At 48.2% G+C, this 22,561-nt stretch overlaps 2 protein-coding genes and 1 long non-coding RNA gene across 8 annotated transcripts in view; 2 read left to right on the top strand and 1 right to left on the bottom strand.

The window, feature by feature from the left end:
• The window catches only part of PACS2 (phosphofurin acidic cluster sorting protein 2), a 209,295-nt gene extending 196,174 nt beyond the window's left edge, over window positions 1-13,121 (top strand). Inside the window, exons 24-25 of one of the 2 annotated variants that reach the window (XR_012160291.1) lie at window positions 9,571-9,733; window positions 12,989-13,121. Coding sequence is in view for 1 of the 2 variants with exons in the window: in XM_073356257.1 (XP_073212358.1) it covers window positions 9,571-9,593 (23 nt within the window). In the remaining variant the exon portion in view is untranslated. Of the gene's footprint in view, window positions 1-9,570; window positions 10,648-12,988 lie in introns of those variants that run through there. The other variant, XM_073356257.1, reaches the window with a different exon arrangement.
• Window positions 1,734-21,837, bottom strand: LOC140915833 (uncharacterized). Of its 2 annotated transcripts, none has more exons than XR_012160292.1 (5): window positions 21,714-21,837; window positions 20,164-20,345; window positions 19,740-19,836; window positions 6,669-6,880; window positions 1,734-4,676 (listed from the first exon to the last, which is right to left on the bottom strand). It is a non-coding gene; the product is annotated as an uncharacterized lncRNA (long non-coding RNA). The 2 variants fall into 2 exon arrangements; XR_012160293.1 differs by lacking the exon at window positions 21,714-21,837 and adding an exon at window positions 20,609-20,757.
• The window catches only part of MTA1 (metastasis associated 1), a 145,776-nt gene continuing 144,840 nt past the window's right edge, over window positions 21,626-22,561 (top strand). For all 4 annotated transcript variants that reach the window (XM_073356262.1, XM_073356261.1, XM_073356265.1 and 1 more), the window contains exon 1: window positions 21,626-21,787. In XM_073356262.1, coding sequence (XP_073212363.1) covers window positions 21,760-21,787 — 28 coding nt within the window. In that variant the 5' untranslated portion in view covers window positions 21,626-21,759. The remainder of the gene's footprint in view (window positions 21,788-22,561) is intronic.

The following is a 22,561-nucleotide window of genomic DNA, read 5'->3' as shown; positions in this document are numbered from 1 at the left end:
TGTTATCAGGAAGATCACCGATGGATTGTAGTTTCCTCAGGAAGTCAGTGGTGTCTTGAAGGTAGCTGGGAGCGCTGGTAGCGTAGGGCCTGAGGAGGGAGTCTACATAGCCAGACAATCCTGCTGTCAGGGTGCCAATGCCTGAGATGATAGGGTGCCCAGGATTTCCAGGTTTATGGATCTTGGGTAGTAGATAGAATATCCCAGGTCGGGGTTCCAGGGGTGTGTCTGTGCGGATTTGATCTTGTGCTTTTTTCAGGGAGTTTCTTGAGCAAATGCTGTAGTTTATTTTGGTAACTCTCAGTGGGATCAGAGGGTAATGGCTTGTAGAAAGTGGTGTTGGAGAGCTGCCAAGCAGCCTCTTGTTCCTATTCCGACCTATTCATGATGACAACAGCACCTCCTTTGTCAGCCTTTTTGATTACGATGTCAGAGTTGTTTCTAAGCCTGTGGATGGCATTGTGTTCCACACGGCTGAGGTTATGGGGCAAGTGATGCTGCTTTTCCACAAATTCAGCCCGTGCACATTGGTGGAAGCACTCTATGTAGAAGTCCAGTCTGCTGTCTCGACCTTCAGGAGGAGTCCACCTAGAATCCTTCTTTTTGTAGTGTTGGTAGGGAGGTCTCTGTGGATTAGTATGTTGTTCAGAGGTATGTTGGAAATATTCCTTGAGTCGGAGACGTCGAAAATAGGATTCTAGGTCACCACAGAACTGTATCGTGTTCGTGAGAGTGGAGGGGCAGACAGAGAGGCCCCGAGATAGGACAGCTGCTTCTGCTGGGCTAAGAGTATAGTTGGATAGGTTAACAATATTGCTGGGTGGGTTGAGGGAACCATTGCTGTGGCCCATGTAGTAGTTTAGAAAGTTTAGTGTCCTTTTTCTTTTGTAGAGAAGCAGTGTGTGTGTTGTAAATGGCTTGTCTAGTTTTAGTAAAGTCCAGCCACTAGGAAGTTTGTGTGGAAGGTTGGTTTTTTATGAGTGTATCCATTTTTGAGAGCTCATTCTTTATCTTTCCCCGATTGCTGTAGAGGATGTTGATCAGGTGGTTCCGCAGTTTCTTTGAGAGCGTGTGGCACAAGCTGTCAGCATAGTCTGTGTGGTATGTAGATTGTGATGGATTTTTTACCTTCAGTCCTTTTGGTACGATGTCCATCTGTTTGCATTTGGAAAGGAAGATGACGTCTGTCTGTATCTGTACAAGTTTTTTCATGCAGTTGATAGATTTCCACTCCATACGGCTAAATGCAGTGCCTTGCATAATGACAGGTTTCAGAGTAACAGCCGTGTTAGTCTGTATTCGCAAAAAGAAAAAGGAGTACTTGTGGCACCTTAGAGACTAACCAATTTATTTGAGCATAAGCTTTCGTGAGCTACAGCTTACTTCATCGGATGCATACTGTGGAAAGTGTAGAAGATCTTTTTATACACACAGAGCATGAAAAAATACCTCCCCCCACCCCACCCCACCCACTCTCCTGCTGGTAATAGCTTATCTAAAGTGACCACTCTCCTTACAATGTGTATGATAATCAAGGTGGGCCATTTCCAATCATACACATTGTAAGGAGAGTGGTCACTTTAGATAAGCTATTACCAGCAGGAGAGTGGGGTGGGGTGGGGTGGGGGGAGGTATTTTTTCATGCTCTGTGTGTATAAAAAGATCATCTTCTACACTTTCCACAGTATGCATCCGATGAAGTGAGCTGTAGCTCACGAAAGCTTATGCTCAAATAAATTGGTTAGTTTTCAGGAGGAGAAAGATAAAGGAGTACTTGTGGCACCTTAGAGACTATCTGACTTCATTCAGCAGAAACTGAATTTGTTTAACTGAGCTCTGAGCATTTGAAACTGTGTTCTCTGCCTGAGCCAGAGAGTCCTTTGTAAGCTTGCCATGTGTGCTCCTAAAGAGTGTCATTGTGCCGGGGGTCGGTCTCAGTCATTAAATGTTCACGGATGTGCCCAGTCCCCAGAGTTGCTTCAGCCAGGCTAGATGATCATCTCCAATGCTCCAAGTAAGCTATTGATGGTATAAAAAGGACGATGACCATGCTTGCTGTCATGACAACACTGGAGTGCTCCCTTGGCTCATGGTACTGCGTCTGGAGGCTACAGCCGGTCAGTTCTGGTCCCACTCCAGTGAACTGGGAAGCCGTAATCACTTTTGTTGTTGGGGTGGGGAAGAGTAGCAGCTGTAACCTACACCAGGGGAAGGGCAATGCAGAACTGGCAGCTTCCCCCTCTCAGCTGTGTTTATTGAGTGCAGCTGAGAATCGCACCCCCTTGTGAAATGGACAGTGTGTGTGCCCAATCCCAACAAAATGCAGAACCCGCAGTCAGAGACCCATATTGGAAATGTTGGCTCCAGAATTCCCATTGACCACGGGGTATGCTGAGTAGGTTGTAAGATGGAGGAGGGGAGAAAGAAGAAACAACCGGGAGAGCAAACACCCCAGAACATAACAGGAAATGTTGTATGTAAATGAGAAACAGGAAGCCATGAGTCACTGGAATCAGCGGGCTCCCAGGCAGTAACATAAGCAAGTAAGGGAGATGAGGACTCTGCTAAGATGTTAATGGACTTCTCTGCATCAACCTTTGCTACAGAGGCTGTTGGGGAGATGCTCGGCCTAGAGCTCCTGTTTTCAGGTGTCTGACTGAGGTGTCAGAATAAGAGGTGATGGACTAAATACAGGGCCTGAGCCTCAGCTGCTGTTTATTGGCATAGTTCTGCGTCAGGCAATGTACTATTCTGATTTGTACCAGCGGAGGTTCTGGCCCCGGATCGAAAAAACAATGTGAATGGTGTTCGGCAAGAGCTAGTTTCAACTGTGCAATGAATAGCCAATCAGACTAGTTTAGTCTATTTCTCTGTGTGCAAGGTACCCACAAAATGTGTCTGTAATAATTATGACTTGTGGCTATGAACAAATACTTGCCTATGGATTCCTCTGCAATGTCTGCTGGTGTTTGCCCTCCATAATTCTGGCTAAGTGATTGGTCTTCTAAGTCACATGGTATTGTTTCTGTTACCTGAAATTGGGCCAGCTAGTAAGCTTAGGGAGGACTAATGACCCACCAGAGTTTGGCAGAAAGCGGCACGTTTATTATACTGATAGCTAAGCTCAGAAGAAGGGGGTGGGGGTCACACTCACATACTCACGCTCCCAGGTCAGGCACAGCACTGGAGATGTCAGGATTCTTCAAGGCAAGTGTCCCACAGCGCAATGATGGATGGTGTGATGAAGGTAAGTCTTCCTGAGGCACGATGGAATGCAACGCCGTGAACCATTGGCCAGGCGGTCCAGGTGAAGGGCCTTCATGGGAGGTACAAGCTTGTGAGCACACTCCTGAGCGCATGGCCCCTTCCCCTTTAAAGGACCTGCTCCTCGTGGCCTGCAACTAGAGATGACTTGGCTGCGTCTGGTTGGTCACATTCCACCTTGGCCAGTGCCCGTGCAGTGTCCGTGCATTAGGTGTGAGAGTACTGCCTAATTAGAGTCCAGACACCTTGTGTACCTGGGAGCTCTTCTGATCTTCCTGCTGTTCAAGCAGCCCATTCATCCCACAAGCATTCCAGGGGGGAGGGGGAAAGCCACTTCACAGATATTCAAAGAGGGAGAGGAGACAAAAGGGCGGGGGAAGGTGTAACAGACCTTTTGAACATACAGGTTATACATAGCATACAGATAGCTGCTGCTGCTGCTGCTACAACAGTTTCTTTTGTCTGATTGGAAGAACTAGAGTTCCTGGATGGGAATGGTGACTGAACAAAGCTCAGACAGTGTGATGTTGCTCAGGGAGAGGTGGTGGCTCATGCCGCACGTACATTGGACAGTGCGTGTTGAATGAGGCAGCTGGTCAATATTGATGTGACCGGGATCCTAGTGGGGGGCCAGATATGGTCACTCAATTAGGGTGAACTGCAAAGAATGGGGCAGACAATCCCCATAAAGCTGGTGGATATTCCAGTACTTAGATTTACCAAGACAGCATAAAACAGCTTCTTTATTACCTTACTGGTTACTCAGAAGTCCAAACAACACTGTTCCCTTAAAGTGATCCAGCCTCAGGCCTCCATCCAGGTACCCACATCAAATATGATGAAAATTTCTGTAAATTTTGTTTCATCATATAGAAGAGAAGGTTCTACTAATCCCAAAGGATTGGACACGTTCTCCCCCCCCCCCCCAAGTTATTGAATATTCCAGATATTACCCAAATTCACGTTAAAGCCAATTCTTATTACATAAACTAAACTTTTTCCAAACCCTCTCACTTTTCTTTTTTAATAAAGATCAATATACATACGGACATGAGTTCAATTCATTGAAGTTCAGATTCATAGCAGAGAGGGTGAGCTTTGTAGTTGCAATGAGTTCTTTCAGAAATAGTTCACAGGTTATAGTCCAATGTCCAAATATCTTATTCAGGGTGTACCAGTATAACTGGGACCTCAGTTTTGTGACTCAAACTCCCCCTGATGAAGCCGAAGCAGATCTGAGATGACAGAATCAGGACCCAAGGATCTTTTATACAATTTCATGTCTTTTGACAAGTTGAGAGTTCAAAAGGTAATTAGCATGACTTTGAAGGGGGTCTGTCACCGGTACTTAGCTGTAGAATTAACATAAGGCAATTTGCTTGTTCTTCCACCATTCAGGTTATTTGCCATACCTTTCAAAGAGATGAATACAGAGATATCCTGTGTTTACAATTCATTCAAATGATAGGATGTTCTTTTGACCTTTGAATTATCAGAATATATAGAATCCTAGCATATCAGGGTTGGAAGGGACCTCAGGAGGTCATCTAGTCCAACCCCCTGCTCAAAGCAGGACCAATCCCCAGCTAAATCATCCCAGCCAGAGCTTTGTCAAGCCTGACCTTAAAAACTTCTTAGGAAGGAGATTCCTCCACCTCCCTAGGTAACCCATTGAAGTGTTTCACCACCCTCCTAGTGAAAAACTTTCCTAATATCCAACCTAAACCACCCCCACTGCAACTTGAGACCATGACTCCTCGTTCTGTCATCTGCTGCCACTGAGAACAGTTTAGATCCATCCTCTTTGGAACCCCCTTTCAGGTAGTTCAAAGCAGCTATCCAATCCCCCCTCGGTCTTCTCTTCCGCAGACTAAACAATCCCAGTTCCCTCAGCCTCTCCTCATAAGTCATGTGTTCTAGTCCCCTAATCCATTTTTATTGCCCTCTGCTGGATGCTTTCCAATTTTTCCCCATCCTTCTTGTAGTGTGGGGCCCAAAACTGGACACAGTACTCCAGATGAGGCCTCACCAGTGTCGAATAGAGGGGAACAATCACATCCCTCGATCTGCTGGCAATGCCCCTACTTATACATCCCAAAATGCCATTGGCCTTCTTGGCAACAAGAGCACACTGTTGACTCATATCCAGCTTCTCGTCCACTGTAGCCCCTAGGTCCTTTTCTGCAGAACTGCTGCCTAGCCATTTGGTCCCTAGTCTGTAGCGGTGCATAGACAGGGATTGTTAATTACATTGTTGACCCTCCTCATACATATGTAAATACACAAACATCATCTCCCCACGTCTTTTGAGGGTTATTTATTTTGCAGGATGTTTAGCCATTTCTAGCCATGTGTCAATTGGTGGTTTGTTTTTTTGTTTTTTTTTGATCCTCATTGTTTAGTAAGTTATTCTGTATCATCCAATTTGCATATTGAGTGAATCGGGGACAGGAGCTGCATGGGTCACCTTAACACTAGCGATTTGACTATGAGTACTTCACTCTGCAGCCTTAATGTCCCTCTATAATGGGTTGTTTTTGTGATGGAATAAAACACATTAAATACCATGGAGTATTTGTGTTGCAATAAAGCCCATCTAGTCTGGATGCTTAAGGCACTGCACCTGCTGTTCTCATTGTGCTGGACTAGAGAGCCATGTCTGACAAAGTTTGACATTTACTGGGGATGGAGGAGGATGCTTGACCCTCCCTGTCCAGGCAGAGCAGGGTGCACGTTTTAGGCCAGGTTCCTTGGCACCCAGAATTACCTGAAAGGGTTTTTCCCTTCCCTTCTGTTAGGACTTTGTCTCCTCTAGGAGGAGTAGGCTACTTTATGTTGACTCAGGTGTCAAAGGGAGGATATGACATACTGGGGTAAAATTCAGACCACGGAGGGCTGCATCACCCCTGTCCTGCAACCTTGGGCGCCTTACAATGGCTTGCTGAAGTAGTTCCCACCTGGGCCACTCACAAACAGCCTTCCCATATGCAAGCCACACACTGTCTGTGTGTAACTGCAGCCTGCCAGCTACACCCTGGCTCTCACCAGCCTTGGTTATACTACAGGGTGACCCCAACGCAGCCCCAGTCCTGGATCTTCTGTCAGAAATGTATGTCCTATACTGCCCAGCCATCTCCTAGAGAGGACAAATATTTTAAGTTCATTATTCCTTTAAGGGAATAATATATCTGCTTATTACTTTAAATGGAGTTACCCAGACACTTCAACTTAGGCACACTGAATTAGATAAGACAGTAAAACAAAGTTGTTAACTACAAAGAGAGAGAGATTGTGAGTACAAGTAAAAGAGGCATAGAAGACAGAAATGGTTACAAGAAAAATAGATAAAACACTTTCTAGTGCTAACTTAGCAAACTATATGAGATTCAAGAAAAATTTCTCACCATATGCTTCCAGCAAGGTTACTGACCAAACTCTTCAGGTCAAGATCCCTCCGCCCCAGAATCCAATGGTGGTTCTCCTTCGTCATCTTCGGTGCAATGCCAAAGGCAGACAGGGAGAGAGAGAGAGGTGCCTTGGAGTGGTGGTCCTCCGTTTTATAGTTTGTTACCTTCTTGTAAAACATTTCCATCAGAGCACCAGGAGACAAACCATCCTGATGTGTAGAAAGAATAGTAAATATGGCAGGTGACCAGCTTGGCTCAACAGTGAAATCCTTGCTGATCTTAAACACGAAAAAGAAGCTTACAAGAAGTGGAAGATTGGACAAATGACCAGGGAGGAGTATAGAAGTATTGCTCAGGCATGCAGGAGTGAAATCAGGAAGGCTAAATCACACTTGGACTTGCAGCAAGCAAGGGATGTTAAGAGTAACAAGAAGGGTTTCTACAGGTATGTTAGCAACAAGAAGAAGGTCAAGGAAAGTGTGGGCCCCTTAGTGAATGAGGGAGGCAACCTAGTGACAGAGGATGTGGAAAAAGCTAATGTACTCAATGCTTTTTTTGCCTCTGTCTTCACGAACAAGGTCAGCTGCCAGACTACTGCAGTGGGAAGCACAGTATGGGGAGGAGGTGACCAGCCCTCTGTGGAGAAAGAAGTGGTTCGGGATTATTTAGAAAAGCTGGATGAGCACAAGTCCATGGGGCCAGATGCACTGCATCCGAGGGTGCTAAAGGAGTTGGCGGATGTGATTGCAGAGCCATTGGCTATTATCTTTGAAAATTCATGGCGATCTGGGGAGGTCCCGGATATCTGGGGAGGTCCCGGATGACTGGGAAACAGGCTAATGTGGTGCTCATCTTTAAAAAAAGGGAAGGAGGAGCATCTGGGGAACTACAGGCCAGTCAGCCTCACCTCAGTCCCTGGAAAAATCATGGAGCAGGTCCTCAAGGAATCAATTCTGAAGCACTTAGAGGAAAGTGATCAGGAACAGTCAGCATGGATTCACCAAGGACAAGTCATGCCTGACTAATCTAATTGACTTCTATGATGAGATAACTGGCTCTGTGGATGAGGGGAAAGAAGAGGATGTGTTATTCCTTGACTTTAGCAAAGCTTTTGATACAATCTCCCCCAGTATTCTTGCCAGCAAGTTAAAGTATGGGCTGGATGAATGGACTATAAGATGGATAGAAAGTTGGCTAGATTGTCGGGCTCAACGGGTAGTGATCAATGGCTCCATGTCTAGTTGGCAGCTGGTATCAAGTGGAGTGCCCCAAGGGTCGGTCCTGGGGCCAGTTTTGTTCAATATCTTCATTAATGATCTGGAGGCTGGCGTGGATTGCACCCTCTGCAAGTTTGCAGATGACAGTAAACTGGGAGGAGAGGTAGATACGCTGGAGGGTAGGGATAGTATACAGAGGGCCCTAGACAAATTAGAGGATTGGGCCAAAAGAAATCTGAAGAGGTTCAACAAGGACAAGTGCAGAGTCCTGCACTTAGGATGGAAGAATCCCATGCACCGCTACAGACTAGGGACCGAGTGGCTAGGCAGCAGTTCTGCAGAAAAGGACCTGGGGTTACAGTGGATGAGAAGCCGGATATGAGTCAACAGTGTGCCCTTGTTGCCAAGAATGCCAATGGCATTTTGGGCTATTTAAGTAGGAGCATTGCCAGCAGACCGAGGGACATGATCGTTCCCCTTTATTCGCCACTGGTGAGGCCTCATCTGAAGTACTGTGTCCAGTTTTGGGCCCCGCACTACAAGGAGGATGTGGAAAAATTGGAAAGCGTCCAGCGGAGGGCAACAAAAATAATTAGGGGGCTGGAGCACATGACTTAGGAGGATAGGCTGAGGGAATTGGGATTGTTTAGTCTGCGGAAGAGAAGAATGAGGGGGCATTGGATAGCTACTTTCAACTACCTGAAAGGGGGTTCCAAAGAGGATGGATCTAGACTGTTCTCAGTGGTAGCAGATGACAGAACGAGGAGTCCTGGTCTCAAGTTGCAGTGGGGGTGGTTTAGGTTGGATATTAGGAAAAAGTTTTTCACTAGGAGGATGGTGAAACACTGCAATGGGTTACCTAGGGAGGTGATGGAATCTGCTTCCTTAAAGGTTTTTAAGGTCAGGCTTGACAAAGCCCTGGCTGGGATGATTTAGTTGGGGTTGGTCCTGCTTTGAGCAGAGGGTTGGACTAGATGACCACCTGAGGTCCCTTCCAACCATGATATTCTACAATTCTATGTTCCGTGCTGACTTTTTTCACCTGTTAGAGCTTTCTTTGTTTTTCTTTACTGCTCGATGACTCTGTTTACTACCCAAATGCAAATTAAGGCAAGCACATAATCCTTCCTTTGTTTAGGACAGACCTGACTTCTGCCTGGGCAGGGCTGTAGGGTTTGGAACATGGGTTAATAACATCATACAGGGGAATCTTTTAATTTAACATATAGTGTTGCTACACACATTTTATCAGGACAATACCAACCAGCAAATTGAGTTTTCAGATGATACCTTACAAAGTCTACCTTGTACAAAGAGTATTACACTACTATGCAAGGTGTGAATACAGAGGTGTATTCAGTCACAGAAGGGGTCATGGCCGTTTTCTGAATGGTGCTGCTGACAGAGCCAATGATATCGGCTGTAGAAAACTCACTCACCTTTGCTTCCTGGCATGAGGTGAGAGGAAGGAGAAATTGCTAGCTACAAGGTATAGGAAATGAATATGGAGGTCTGTCAAGCATTGACTGACATGGAGGGGAGCAAAAGTACAGCTAGGTGTGTGTGTGTGATGGGGGAAATCCTGGATTTTCTGAATGAAAAATGAACTGAAGTCCTCTTGGCAGTCTGCATTGAAGATTCTTCACAAGGAAATGGTCTAGATTGCTTGCTTTGTTTTTTAGGGTTTCACCTGGACAGCTTCTAAAGTCTCCAGGATGCTCATGGAGTGCTGAGAATTGGGGAAAATATATAAACCCCTTCGAAGAGTAATTCCCGAAACACTGCAAAACATTGTAAAAGACACCAGACCTCATGGAGGACACCACTTTCCAAGCTGTTTCCAAGGTACAATATTCCCATGACAACAAAAAATGAAGAAGTTTTCAAAATGTTGAAATCACTTGGCTTTCTCAGATGTACAAATCAAGAATATGTTGTCCAACAAGCCTCACACTTGCAAAAGCACATTTTAAAACTTCTCCAGCAGAGGTGTATGACCAAAATTTCAGGTGGATGGAGTTAGTTCTGGTACTGTTCAAGTGGAATCAAAATAGGACTTATAACAAAGGAACCTCCACCTTGGCTACTCACAGGTGAAAGTGATGTTCGTTTTCTCTAATTATCTCCAGTTTACTTACAAGATTGTAGGCAGTGTGTAATTCACTGAAGCTACACAAGGCCAAAGGTTGCTGCTGCCGAAGCTAACTGAGGAGCACACATAGCCAGTATTGAACGTATGCAGTTGAAAAACGGGTCTCATTCTTTTGAGAGGGAGCAACTTGTGTCAGGGGTCCTTGGTTGCCAGGGGTCCTGAGATTAAATCTTGGGCAAACCATCTGAGATGGAGAAGGTGGTACCTTTTAAATCATATAAAATATTTCTTCAGACTAACTTATAAAATCCTTCACATGGGGGACATAGGCTCCAACACAATGTCTTGTTGATAAAGCAGTCTGTCTAAACATTTAAGTTAAAACCGTGCAACTTTCCCAGGTTTTAAAACAGATTTAGTTAAATTTGTATAAACCCCTGTGTGACCTAGGACATAGAGCACTGGACTGGGATTCAGGAGACCTGATTCTATTCCCTGCTGTCACTGGACTGTTGGGTGATCTTTGGCAAGCCACTTAACTGCTCTGTGCCTCAGTTTCGCCATCTATAAAATGAGGATGATGATATTGATCTCCTTTGTAAAGTGTGTTGAGACCTACTGATCAAAAATGCTAGACAACAGCTATCTAGGCTACTATTTTTTCAGTATAAGAATGTTGTTTTTTTTTTTTTCCAGTTTAGCTTAAGTCATACGGAACAAACTATGGCACAGCAGATTTAGATTAAATCTCAGGATAAACTTCCTAACTGTAAGAACAGTAGGACAATGGAAGAGACTACCTAGGGAGGTTGTGAAAACTCCTTCATGGGAGGTTTTCAAAAGGAGGCTGGATCACCATCTGTCTAGGATAGTTTAGATACAAGTCCTGCATCTTGGCAGGGGATTAGACCCTTGCGGTCCCTTCTAACCCTATGGTTCTATGAAATTTCAGCTTAACTGCAACAAGACTTTCTAAAACCAAAATAAGTATCCATACACACAGGGTTTCCACCAACTTAACTAAATCAGGTTAAATTTACACCTTATGTTAAACTGGGGCATCTTCCTCAAGTAGACAAGACCTTAAATTCAGGTCTGGGGTTCAAATTCTCAACATTGCCTGTAAGAGTGTGAAAGCTGTAGTCCCTTGAAATTTGATGACTGGCTCAAGCCTAAATCATGTGAGCAGAGATTTTCAAAGGAGCATAAGGGATTTAGGCACCAAAACACATTAAAATTCAGTGGGAGTTGGGTTTCCTGAAAATGCCAGCCATGATTCTTCCCTGGATGTACACCATATATGGAGTCCAAATCAGAGTTCTGGCTTTTTGGTCCAGTTCTCTGTCTCACTTTGGATATAGTGTAAGTGATGAAGAGTTCAGTGCCTATTGGCTTAGACATTTAAAAATATCCTGAACTGAAGTGTGCCTGGTCCTCTCCCTTCTGGTGGCCAGGCCTTTCATAGAATCATAGAAGATAAGAGTTGGAAGAGATCTCAGGAAGTCATCCAGTCCAAACTCCCACCCAAAGCAGGACCAACACCAATTAAAGCCTTAACTGGGATGATTTCTCAAGCCGGGCCTTAAAAACCTCTAAGGGTGGAGATTCCACCACCTCCCTAGGTAACTCATTCACCACCCTCCTAGTGAAGTAGTGTTTTCTAATATCCAACATAGATGTCCCCCACTGCAACTTGAGACCATTGCTCTTTGTTCTGTCATCTGCCACCACTGAGAACTGCCGAGCGCCAACCTCTTTGGAACCCCCCTTCAGGTAGTTGAAGGCTGCTATCAAATCCCCCCCCCCACACTCTTCTCTTCTGCAGACTAAACAAACCCAATTCCCTCAGCCTCTCCTCGTAAGTCATGTGCCCAGCCCCTGATCAATTTCGTTGCCCTCCGTTTTCCATCCAAAAGTCAGTACACACTCGCTCTCTGCTGCTGTAGTCCAGACATTCAGCATGAAATGATATGTGCCTTAGAACAATGAATGGACAACTGTCGTGGGGGTAGTGAGAAGGAACAGGGATGGGGTCAGGAGGGAGGGCATGTACTGCAGAGACCATAAGCTTGGTTCTGCCTGAGGGGTGTGATGGAAGGAGGGATATGGAGGCCAATGCAGAACAAAGGTGCTGCCGTTAATTGGCCAGAGTCAATGTATCTGAAAGCTTTCTCCACACAAAACACCTTGTTGTGCATGCACGGTTTTCCCTGTGGAAAGGTTTCAGGTCTAGAGTTCACTCTGGAAAGGGCTCTCAGAGAGAAGGTATTTTTTTGTCTAATGCTTATCCACAAAGTAGTCCTTCCCCAGGAGGTGCAGATGTTCATTTTCTCTATGAAAGAGGCCAGATGCAAAGGTTTTTTCCTTTCAAAAGATTCACACACATGAGACTCCATATGCAAGGTCTCAACAGAATGTTTTCTGTCAACAGAGCTTTAATGACAAATACTGGGCCAGGCCCTTTGCCCTGTCCCACAGCCCAGCAGGGGAATCCTCTAGCCCAAGAACAGCCTTCCCTTCCATTGATAAGCACAGGGACCAGCTCCTCTCATTTGCAATTGTATAACATCCTTGTGATAACTGCACTTATTGTTGTACATGGAAAATATCAGGGAAGTATTTCATGCTTTTTTTGGGAGGGTGGGGTGCCCTGTATTTTAAAGCAATTCAGCATCTGGAAAGGAGGAGGAGCCAGCACCATGTGACCTGCTACCTCTTCATTTCCTGCTAGCAAGTGCCCAGTGACCACTGTTTTGAGAATCTTTGGGAGGATTTTTCTGTGTCCTATGGAAACAAACGATCAGTTCCACCAGCAGCCTGAGAGAAGCAACCTAACCGCCTGATGCATGTTCAGATACAATATGAATTGTGATGTCATTTAATGAGACAAGGTTTTGTTAGCAAAAACAAAACGATCCTGAAGATGGACATTGAGCATGCGCCGAAGTGATTTTTTTCGATCACATGTAACTTACTATCTAACCATTTTTTTTCTGTGTTCTTTACAGGTCAGATTTAATTTAGAAATGGCTGAGCAGTGGCACTTTATCTAGATGGAACACAAGGTAGTCAGATTTTAAGACAGCCCCTTCTCCCCCAATAATCAATCACCTTTGGGCACATATCAAGTATGGAAAACATGAGCACCATAGCTAATTGTATTAGAAAACTATGCAAACAGGTATTTAGACTGCATGCTATTATGCAGCCTTATCTACTGGTATGACGAGTAATCATGTGCTTGCTAAAAAGTATTAACCACTTCTTGTCATGCCAGCTAGGAGTTTTATTGCAGAATTTTAACAAATAGCTGACATAAAACTGCCCAAAATGAACACTGCTCTCACCCACTGCTACTGCTTACAGGAGTTGTACTAGGTGTACAGTACCAGCAGTAGGTTAAGTGGATATTAGCAACAATACTATTACTTTTCCAGGAGCAAATGTCCAATGCAGGGGTAGGCAACCTATCACATGTGTGCCAAAGGTGGCACGCAAGGAAGGCTGGTGCAACCACTAGGCAAACTAGGCAGTCGCCTAGGGTGCCAAGTGGTTGGGGGTGCCAAAAAGCAATGCCCTGGCTCGGCAGGGAGGAGCCGCCTTCCGGAGGCACCAGAGAGCCACAGCGTTGGCTTGCGGGGGCGGCGAGCCCCAACCATAGAGGAGCCGCCACAGTTCAGGGGGGCAGCAGCCCTGCAAAGACAGTGGTGCTGCCAGGGGGGCGCACCCCTCGGGGGCTCCTGCAGGCCGCAGCAGATGCATGTGGGCGGCGGCCCCTGTGTGTCCCCTGGCTCCACCCTCGCCACGCTCGGGCTCTGCAGCTCCCGGGCATGTGAGCCGCTGATGAGGCACGGGGCCCTGAGCCCGCTCCTGGAGGGGCAGCGGCGGCTCACACGCCCGGGAGCTGCAGAGCCCGAGCACGGCCAGGGGGGAGCTGGGAGGTGCATGGGGGCTGCAGCCTGAGCAGGCACACCCCTTGGTCTGACAGGCATGGGTATAGTAAGGGAAATCCTGGCCGGGGGGCAGTCAGGGAGCAGGGGGAGGGTTGGATGGGTCAGGAGTTCTGGGGGGGCTGTCAGGGGGTAGGGAGTGGTTGGATGGGGTGTGGGAGTAACGGGGGTCTGTCTGGAGGCGGGGGTGTAGATAAGGATTGGGGCAGTCGGGACAGATAGCGGGTAGTGTGCTGGGGGGAAGTTAGGGTGGGGGGGGCTCAGGAGGGGGCAGTTAGGGGACAAGGAACAGGGAGGCTTAGGTAGGGGGTGGGGTTCTGGGTGGCAGTTAGGGGAAAAGAGGCAGGGTTGAGGGTACTGAGGGGGGCAGTCAGGGGGTGGGAAGTGGGAGGGAGTGGATGGGGGCAGGGCTAGGGTGGGGCTCTCCCCGTCCTCTTTTTTGCTTGTTGAAATATGGTAATCCTAGGCAAGAGGGAAGCTGGGGGGCGCATGGGGGCCGTCGCCCGCATGCATCGGCTGTAGCCTGCAGGAGCCCCTGGGGGGGTTGCCGGGTCGCAGCCTGGGCAGGAGGGGCACGGCTGCCCCCTCTAGCAGCGCCACCACCTTTGGAGGGTTTCTGCCCCCCTGCTCTGCGCTGGCTCCTCCATGGCTGGGGCTCGCTGCTGCCGCAAGCAGGACGCTCTGGCTCTCTGGTGCCTCCGGAAGACGGCTCCTCCCTGCCAAGCTGCTGCAGTGGCCCAAGCTTGGCAAAGCCAGTGAGTGGACTCGGGGTGGGGGCTGCCGGGGTGGGGTGGGGAGGGAGGGTTCATGGGGGAGGGGGATGGGGGGCTGTGCAGCCTCCACAGGAGTCAGGGGGTGGGGAGGGTGGAACCTGGTCTGGGGACCAGCCCCTGGGCACAGCTGGCCCCCGGGGTCTCTAAAGCCTCATTGGGATTTGCCCCTCAATGAACCAATGTGCGGCGGGGGCTACAAGGTGGAAGTTTCGCCTAGGGCGCAAAATATCCTTGCACCGGCCCGTGGCAAGCTGATTTTCAGTGGCACTCACACTGCTCGGGTCCTGGCCACCGGTCTAGGGGGCTCTGCATTTTAATTTAATTTTAAATGAAGCTTCTTAAACATTTTAAAAACCTTATTTACTTTTACCTACAACAATAGTTTAGTTATATATTATATACTTCTAGAAAGAGAACTTTTAAAAACAGTAAAATGTATTACTGACACTCGAAACCTTAAATTAGAGTGAGTGAATAAATGAAGACTCACCACACCACTTCTGAAAGGTTGCCGACCCCTGGTCCAATGTATGGTAACAAAACTCATATAAAAACTAAACCAAATAACCTTATCTTGCATTTTACTGAAAGCTCAGGTTCTTTCAGATAAGCAAGTTCAGCTCTGGGAACTTATGGTGACAACATCTCCACTGATTTTAACTGCCATGGTGGAGTGTGGAGTATGGAGTGAGAGGCACCTCTCAGATAACAAGACCCCCCCACTGAGCTGCAGCTGGAAGCAAGAAAGCCAGGGCAGAGACTTGAGTATAGGTGTTATCTATCCATGTTGCCTGTGACTCTCTGGAGATGGGCAGCTGTGTCCTCTATTCGAAGGAACTCCCAAGTGGACTTTAGAAGTAGTCACAAGTAGAGCACACTGCAGCAGTCCAAGATGGAGCTGACATGATGTAGATGAGAGTTGTTCTATCTTCACTGGAGGGGAATGGATGTAGGGCTCTGTCCAGAGCCCGATAGTGAAAGGGAATATGATCCACAGATGGTGTTTGTCAAGGATTAGAAATCAGCCAGGAAGTAGGAATCGAAGAGTAGTAACAAAAATCATTTGCAACTTGAAAAGAGGTTAATGGGTGCCCACAAGCATCTGTACCAGGAGGACTGGTGGTGTTAAATAGCTTAATGATTGGGGAAAGGGGAGGAACAGTGAAGTATCAGTTTGTGATGGACATGCAATTATTGGGTAGATTGCCCAAGCACTGTGATTGGTGATGCTGATTTCCTGGGATCTGTATCCAAATACAGCACTTATAAACAGAGTGGTGCTGTTAAAGTCAAGAGCTGCACTAGTGTTAAATTAAAAACTAATTCAGGGGTGGAGATGAGTTGTAAGGATTTATAAGATCGTTACAGTTAAGTTAGAGCAACTCAGGGTCCTGTTCGTTAGTGCGGGGAGACATAAGTTGTCTGGGCAATTTAAAGCCAATACTAGCTACAACAGCAAGGTGTCTGTGTGAGTGTGTGTAGGGGGACCACTTTTGTTATAGGGCCCATTGCCCATACCCACCTAGACTAAGCCACATCTGTTCAGAAAGGCCCAACACAAATGCACAGAAGAAATCCCACTGTTTCTCAGAATGAGCAATAGGAGAGAATACTGTGATCGTGCATTACTGAGACAACAGAGTGCTGTGCAGCTAGAGTGCCTATTATGAAAAGATAGGGGCATACCTTTATTTGTACAGACGAAGCTAAATAAAACTGGGGATGAGGGGAGAGGTATATTCTTCTCATTTGATACAGGACCAGGGAGGGTGAGAAGTTGGGGAGAAAGGTGGCTTAAGTTTTCATCACCTTTGCAGCCTCTTTCTTGTGGAGTTGGCTCAGGGCCACTTTAGTTCCTGGTGCAACATACAGCAGTCTAAGTTGGTGTCAACGACACCCTGCTGCTTATAACCCCAAGAAGTTGTTCCAACATCTGGGGATTGCCCAAATGCGCCTACACTGGAACCTTGGGTAGGAGGGAAATGGGGGAGTCTGTGTAGAGTCATTGCCCTAGCGCTGTGTCACCTGGGGGATTCCCAGGTAGATGGTTAAGCCTGCTTTCTGGCTGTGTTGTGCCACCAGAGCAACACAAAATAGCTGTACTGAAGAGGAGAATTAGGGGCTTCCTTTCTAAATGATCAGATGCAATACTATTCTTCTCACTAGATACAGCTAGAGGAGTCTGGCAAGTACGGCTCTTTCCTGGCAGTGACAAGCCGACAATTGTATCGCTGCTTGGCAGATATGGCTTTCACTGCCTCCTGTTCAGCATTCCAAATATCTCAGAAATCATCCAAAGAGAAACGAGATTCGATGCAGCCAGCAGGGAATGAAGATTTATGTGGATGACATCATAGGTAAGGGAAGTCTGTGGAACAACTTAACCTAAGGCTAAAGCAAGTTCTGAAGGCTACGGAGAATGTGAGAATAAAATTATAAAGATATATGTGACGACAAACCGGCTATGGTTCTGAGGACATAGGATTGATAAAGAAGGGATGAGGTTAGCAATCGAAACAAAGCCATAGCTGAAAAGTCGCCTCCTACAACGTATCAGAACTGGGGCAGTTCCTCTATATGGCTGAATGCTGGAGAATCTTCATACTTAATCATTCTCAAAAGGCCAAGTCCTTTATGAATTGCTTAAAACTGTGTGTGTGAATCTGGAATAAAGCACAGAGGCACACTTGTGGGGTTTTAAAATATCTGCTGACCACATTCCCAATATTGGTATTTTATGATCTACAGTTCTTTCTGCAGATGCTGGTAGCTATGGTATTGATGGGTTGTTACTCTAGTTACAGAGATCGGTGGAAATTGAGCAATTAGAATATGATTTAGAAAAATACTGGTTTGAAATTTTCCAAGTCAACTAGAAGACTTAGTCCCAGAGCATTTGTAGGGCTAAATAACCTAGAGGGCTTTGCAAATCTTGACCTATTATGCATTCAGATTCCAAGAGCAGGTGTGCTCAAAGAGAGAGAATGTTTAGCAGGCATGTGGCCATGTAAGAGAGTCACAGGCCACTTGCGTGAACTTAATAATGTCATGTTGGTGACAGACCACAAAGTGCTTGTATTTTTAATAAACAGTATAGACCTAAACAAGATACATATTAAATACCAGAGATTGCTCATGTGTTTTGAGATATAAATGTATTGCAGAATAGGCACATAGGTGACTGTCCACCTTGTTAGAAAGACGAGAGAGGTGACTGAGACTGCACTGAGGAGCCCTAGTAATCACCCAGCTTCTCCAGAGGTGTGGGATGATGTAGACGCCCACATATGTGCTACTTAGCATATCCAGTCACTCTCACTACAGAACTGATTCAAATAGCTGCTTGCGCTGATGCACCACCAGAAACCACGGTTATGGTTGGCTTAGTTACTTATCAGAGGTTTAGCATCCAGTCTATGATTTTTACATAATGAGAGGTGAACTTTCTGAAGACGAAGGTCTGATTACGTATAGCATTTGTAGTGTGTTCTTACAGTCTTTGTAAAGGATACATAAGGAATATTAGGCCCTCAGAAATGCTGGAAGGAGCCCTAATGTCCGTGTGATGGCCCACTGTAGGGTGAAAACATGAATCTTGCAGAATGACCCGACAAAGACAACTCAAAGAACTTCCCATTGCTACAGGGCTACCTGATAGGCTTTGGAAAAGAAAACTAGATGTGTGTGAAGAGGAGACATGCCTGTTTGGTAACCACTGTTTTTCTAGATTTGTAAGAAGTCTACTTCTTGATAGACTGGGGGTGGGCAAACTTTTTGGCCTGAGGACCACATCTGGATGGGGAAATTGCATGCACGACCATGAACTAGGGTTGGGGTGCAGGAAGGGGTGTGGGAGGGGGTGCAATGTGCAGGAAGGGGCTCAGGGTAAGGGGTTGAAGTGCAGGAGGGGTGTGGCAGGGGGCTCAGGGCAGAGATTGGGGTGCAGGCTGGGTTCAGGGTGCAGGCTCTGGCCCGGCAGCCGGGCTAAGGTAGACTCCCTACCTGCCCTGGCCCTGCACTGCTCCTGGAAGTGGCTGGCACCATGTGTGGTGCTCCATGGGTGGAGGGCAGAGGGCTCCGTGTGCTGCCCTTGCCTGCAGGCAGCACCCCCTGCAGCTCCCAGCCCCAGGGAACAGCGGCCAATGGGAGGTTCGGGGGAGGTATCCTCAGGATTCAGCCCGCAGGTTGCTCATCCCTGTGCTAGACCCACTGGTCAACAGGGCTTAGCAAAGTTAAAAAGATCTTTTCTCAATTTGACATCTGGAAATAGTTTCTGACAATGGACCATAAATTGCCAGTTCTGAATTCCAACTTTGGGGGATATAGTGCATCAAGGACATTAACTCCAGACTTCACCACCCACAAAGGAATGCAGTGGCAGAGAAAACAGTACATATTAGCGAATTCTACAACAAAAAGACCCCATACTCGCTCTGTTGAGCTGTAGGGCAAACCTCCATGTTAGTCATCAGAGTTAACTCAGGGCAGCTGTTCGTGGGTTGACAGCTAAGAACAACATTGCTATTCTCAGAGGTAAATTTTAGGTCTGAGTGGCCCTGGTCAAAGGATGTGAAGCTGAGAGGTGCCAAATCTAAAAGGTGTTTTGGCTTTCTTCTTTAACTGTCAGAATGCTGACTGGAGCTTACTCAAAAGTAAACTAGGAAACTCAGTCCTGAAAAAAATTCGATGAGAAGTACTGAACACCACCAGCTCCTAACAGTGAAACAAGCCGCACACAGCGATTCTATGTGGTCAAAACTAATTAAGGAATTCGGTACAGAGGAAGTATATTCAGCTGGTTCCAAGCCCAGCAGGACTGACATGACCCTATCTGCAATGGTACTATCACCACTGCCGTAGTGAAAGCAGGTAATCCTGTTGAATCCTACTGAACAGCACTTTCTCTTTCTCGTATTTGAAAATTCAAGTGACTCAACTGGATAAAACCCTCCTCAAGGTCAGAAGACAAGACCTAACTGTAGGTGAAGCTGGGGTCTTTAATTTTTTTTTTTTTTTTTTTTTACATTTTTTGTTACCTTGTTTACACTGTGGGGAAAATGTGAGGATATGTTTCCTTAAATCTGTAGCAGAAAGCCAGGCAGGGGGAGGCTGAGGACAGTTGTAGGAGAAGCACTATAGGGAAACGGAGAGAGAACAACTTTAGGAATAATTCTGTTTTCTTTAGTTTAATACAGTTCTGTGTTAGAAGAAAGTAACTTTTTCTGTGGGGGCATGATGCTAACTGCTTGGGTTTAGGAACTTTTTCATGGTCACATGACACTAACTGCTTGAGTTTAGGAAGGAACTCTACTTGCATGGTCATAATATTCCTTAATTGGTTCATTGGAGTTTTACTCTATTTCAAGCACCTAGTCCGGTACCCAGCTGGTGGCAAGATAGATACAGAGATATAGATTATATATAAAATAAATAAAAAATCTAATAATAGGCTAGGATCACCTGTCGACCCAGTAGGCCCATGAAGCAGCAGTACATTTTGGCAAAGGTCAGGCATACTCCTTCAATTGATGGTTCAGCCCAAGCCTCCATTCATACATCTTGATGTTTTCCTTTTGCTTCCATCTCATCTGGATCGTGATGTAGTCAGTTCTCCTTCAGCTAGAGGCTTATCTTGGTCAGGCCTTGGGAAAATAATGATGTTGTATAATACAACTGCATGGACAAAAGCCTTAGTGCTTAGTATCATCACCATATTGTTTCTACTGCAGCCCTTGCCCCCTTCAGGGATCTCTTGGGTGCCTCTCCTCATTGCCAACTCTGTGCTCCCTCATGCAGGGGTTCCCTTTCCCCAGCCCAGCTGACCAGAATTGCTGCCTCCCTCAGGAGGAACGTCCTCACACAGGGGCAGAGACCTGTTCTTGCTTTAACTCTGAGCACTGCTCACTGTCTGCTGCAGGGCGTGGAGCAGGTGTGATCTGACCGACAGCAGCGGATGGCAGCTGGTGCCCTTTGAGTGGATGAGTAGGCCTAAGGCTACCACTATTGCCTCTACTCCTTTGCTCCATTCTCCTGCCTCCTTTTCCTTGCTCTTCTTACCCCATCCCCCAATTCCCTCTGATATCCCACTCTGCCCCCCGCTGCCTCTTCCCCTCAACTCCTTCTCCCCACTCTGGCTCCCACGTACTCCCACTTAGCTCCTACCTTCTCTCCCCCACATTCTGGCCCTTGCCCTCCCAATTTTGCCCACTACCCCCCATAGCTCTAATCCGCCCCCACTCCTCACATTGCCCCCCCCATTCCCCCCTCGGCTCTAATCCACCCCCACTCCTCGCATTGCCCCCCCATTCCGCCCCTCGGCTCTAATCTGCCCCCCCACTCCTCGCATTGCCCCCCCATTGCCCTCTCGGCTCTAATCTGCCCCCCCACTCCTCGCATTGCCCCCCATTCCCCTCTCGGCTCTAATCTGCCCCCCCACTCCTCGCATTGCCCCCCCATTGCCCTCTCGGCTCTAATCTGCCCCCCCACTCCTCGCATTGCCCCCCATTGCCCTCTCGGCTCTAATCTGCCCCCCCCACTCCTCGCATTGCCCTCTCGGCTCTAATCTGCCCCCCCACTCCTCGCATTGCCCCCCCATTGCCCTCTCGGCTCTAATCTGCCCCCCCACTCCTCGCATTGCCCCCCATTCCCCTCTCGGCTCTAATCTGCCCCCCCCACTCCTCGCATTGCCCCCCCATTCCCCTCTCGGCTCTAGTCCGCCCCCCACCCCTCGCATTGCCCCCCCCTTCCGCCCCTCGGCTCTAATCTGCCCCCCTACTCCTCGCATTCCGCCCCTCGGCTCTTATCTGCCCCCGTTTCCCCCCTCGGCCCGAATCTGCTCCTCACGCTCCGCCCGCACAGTCCCCGCCCCCCCGGCTCTGATCTGCCCCTGACCCGCACCGCCTCAGTCCAGCCGCCCGCTCCCTGGCCGGCGCGGCCCCTTTAATTCCCTCGCTCCCTTCCCCCTCCCCCTCCCAGCCGCTCCAGCCTCCATTTTCCAGCGGATCCGGCACCTGGAGGCAGCGGCGGCGGGAGCGGCCCAGACCCCTCTGCCCGGGCATGGCTGCCAACATGTACCGGGTCGGAGGTAAGAGCCCCCCCACTCCAGGGGCCCGGGTCCCCCTCCCGCCGGCCGCTCCTCCCCGTGGGCGAGCGGCGCGTCACGGGCCCCCCCACCCCGCCGGGAGCAGGGGGAGCCCGGGCAGGGGGCCGGCGGGGGCAGAGTTGGGGGCTGGCAGGGGACGGGTGCTGTGGGGTCAGGGGGCTGTAGGGGTGCGAGTAGAATCTGGGGTGGATGTGGGGCGGGGCTGGGTGGGTTTGGGGGTTGTAGAGCTGGGGGTAGAGTTGGCGGCTGGCAGGGGACGGGGGGTGGTGGGGGTGGGACTGGGTGGGTTTGGGGATTGTAGGGCTGGGGGTAGAGATGGGGGGTGGTGGGGGTAGATTCTGGGGTGGGACTGGGTGGGTTTGGGGATTGTAGGGCTGGGGGTAGAGATGGGGGGTGGTGGGGGTAGATTCTGGGGTGGGACTGGGTGGGTTTGGGGATTGTAGGGCTGGGGGTAGAGATGGGGGGTGGTGGGGGTAGATTCTGGGGTGGGACTGGGTGGGTTTGGGGATTGTAGGGCTGGGGGTAGAGATGGGGGGTGGTGGGGGTAGATTCTGGGGTGGGACTGGGTGGGTTTGGGAGTTGTAGGGCTGGGGGCGGAGTTGTAGGGCTGGCCGGGGATGGGTGCTGTGGGGTCGGGAGGGTTGTAGAGGTGGGAGTAGAATGTGGGGGGGCAGAGTTGGGGTAGATTTGGGGCTACAATTGAGGGGGGGGCTGAGTGTTTGGGTGCGGTGGGGGTGGAGCTGGGGGGATGGCAGA

The sequence above is a fragment of the Lepidochelys kempii genome, chromosome 8 (genome assembly GCF_965140265.1).
Source record: "Lepidochelys kempii isolate rLepKem1 chromosome 8, rLepKem1.hap2, whole genome shotgun sequence".
Classification (NCBI taxonomy): Eukaryota; Metazoa; Chordata; order Testudines; family Cheloniidae; genus Lepidochelys; species Lepidochelys kempii.
This window is presented reverse-complemented; position numbering and strand designations above follow the sequence as displayed.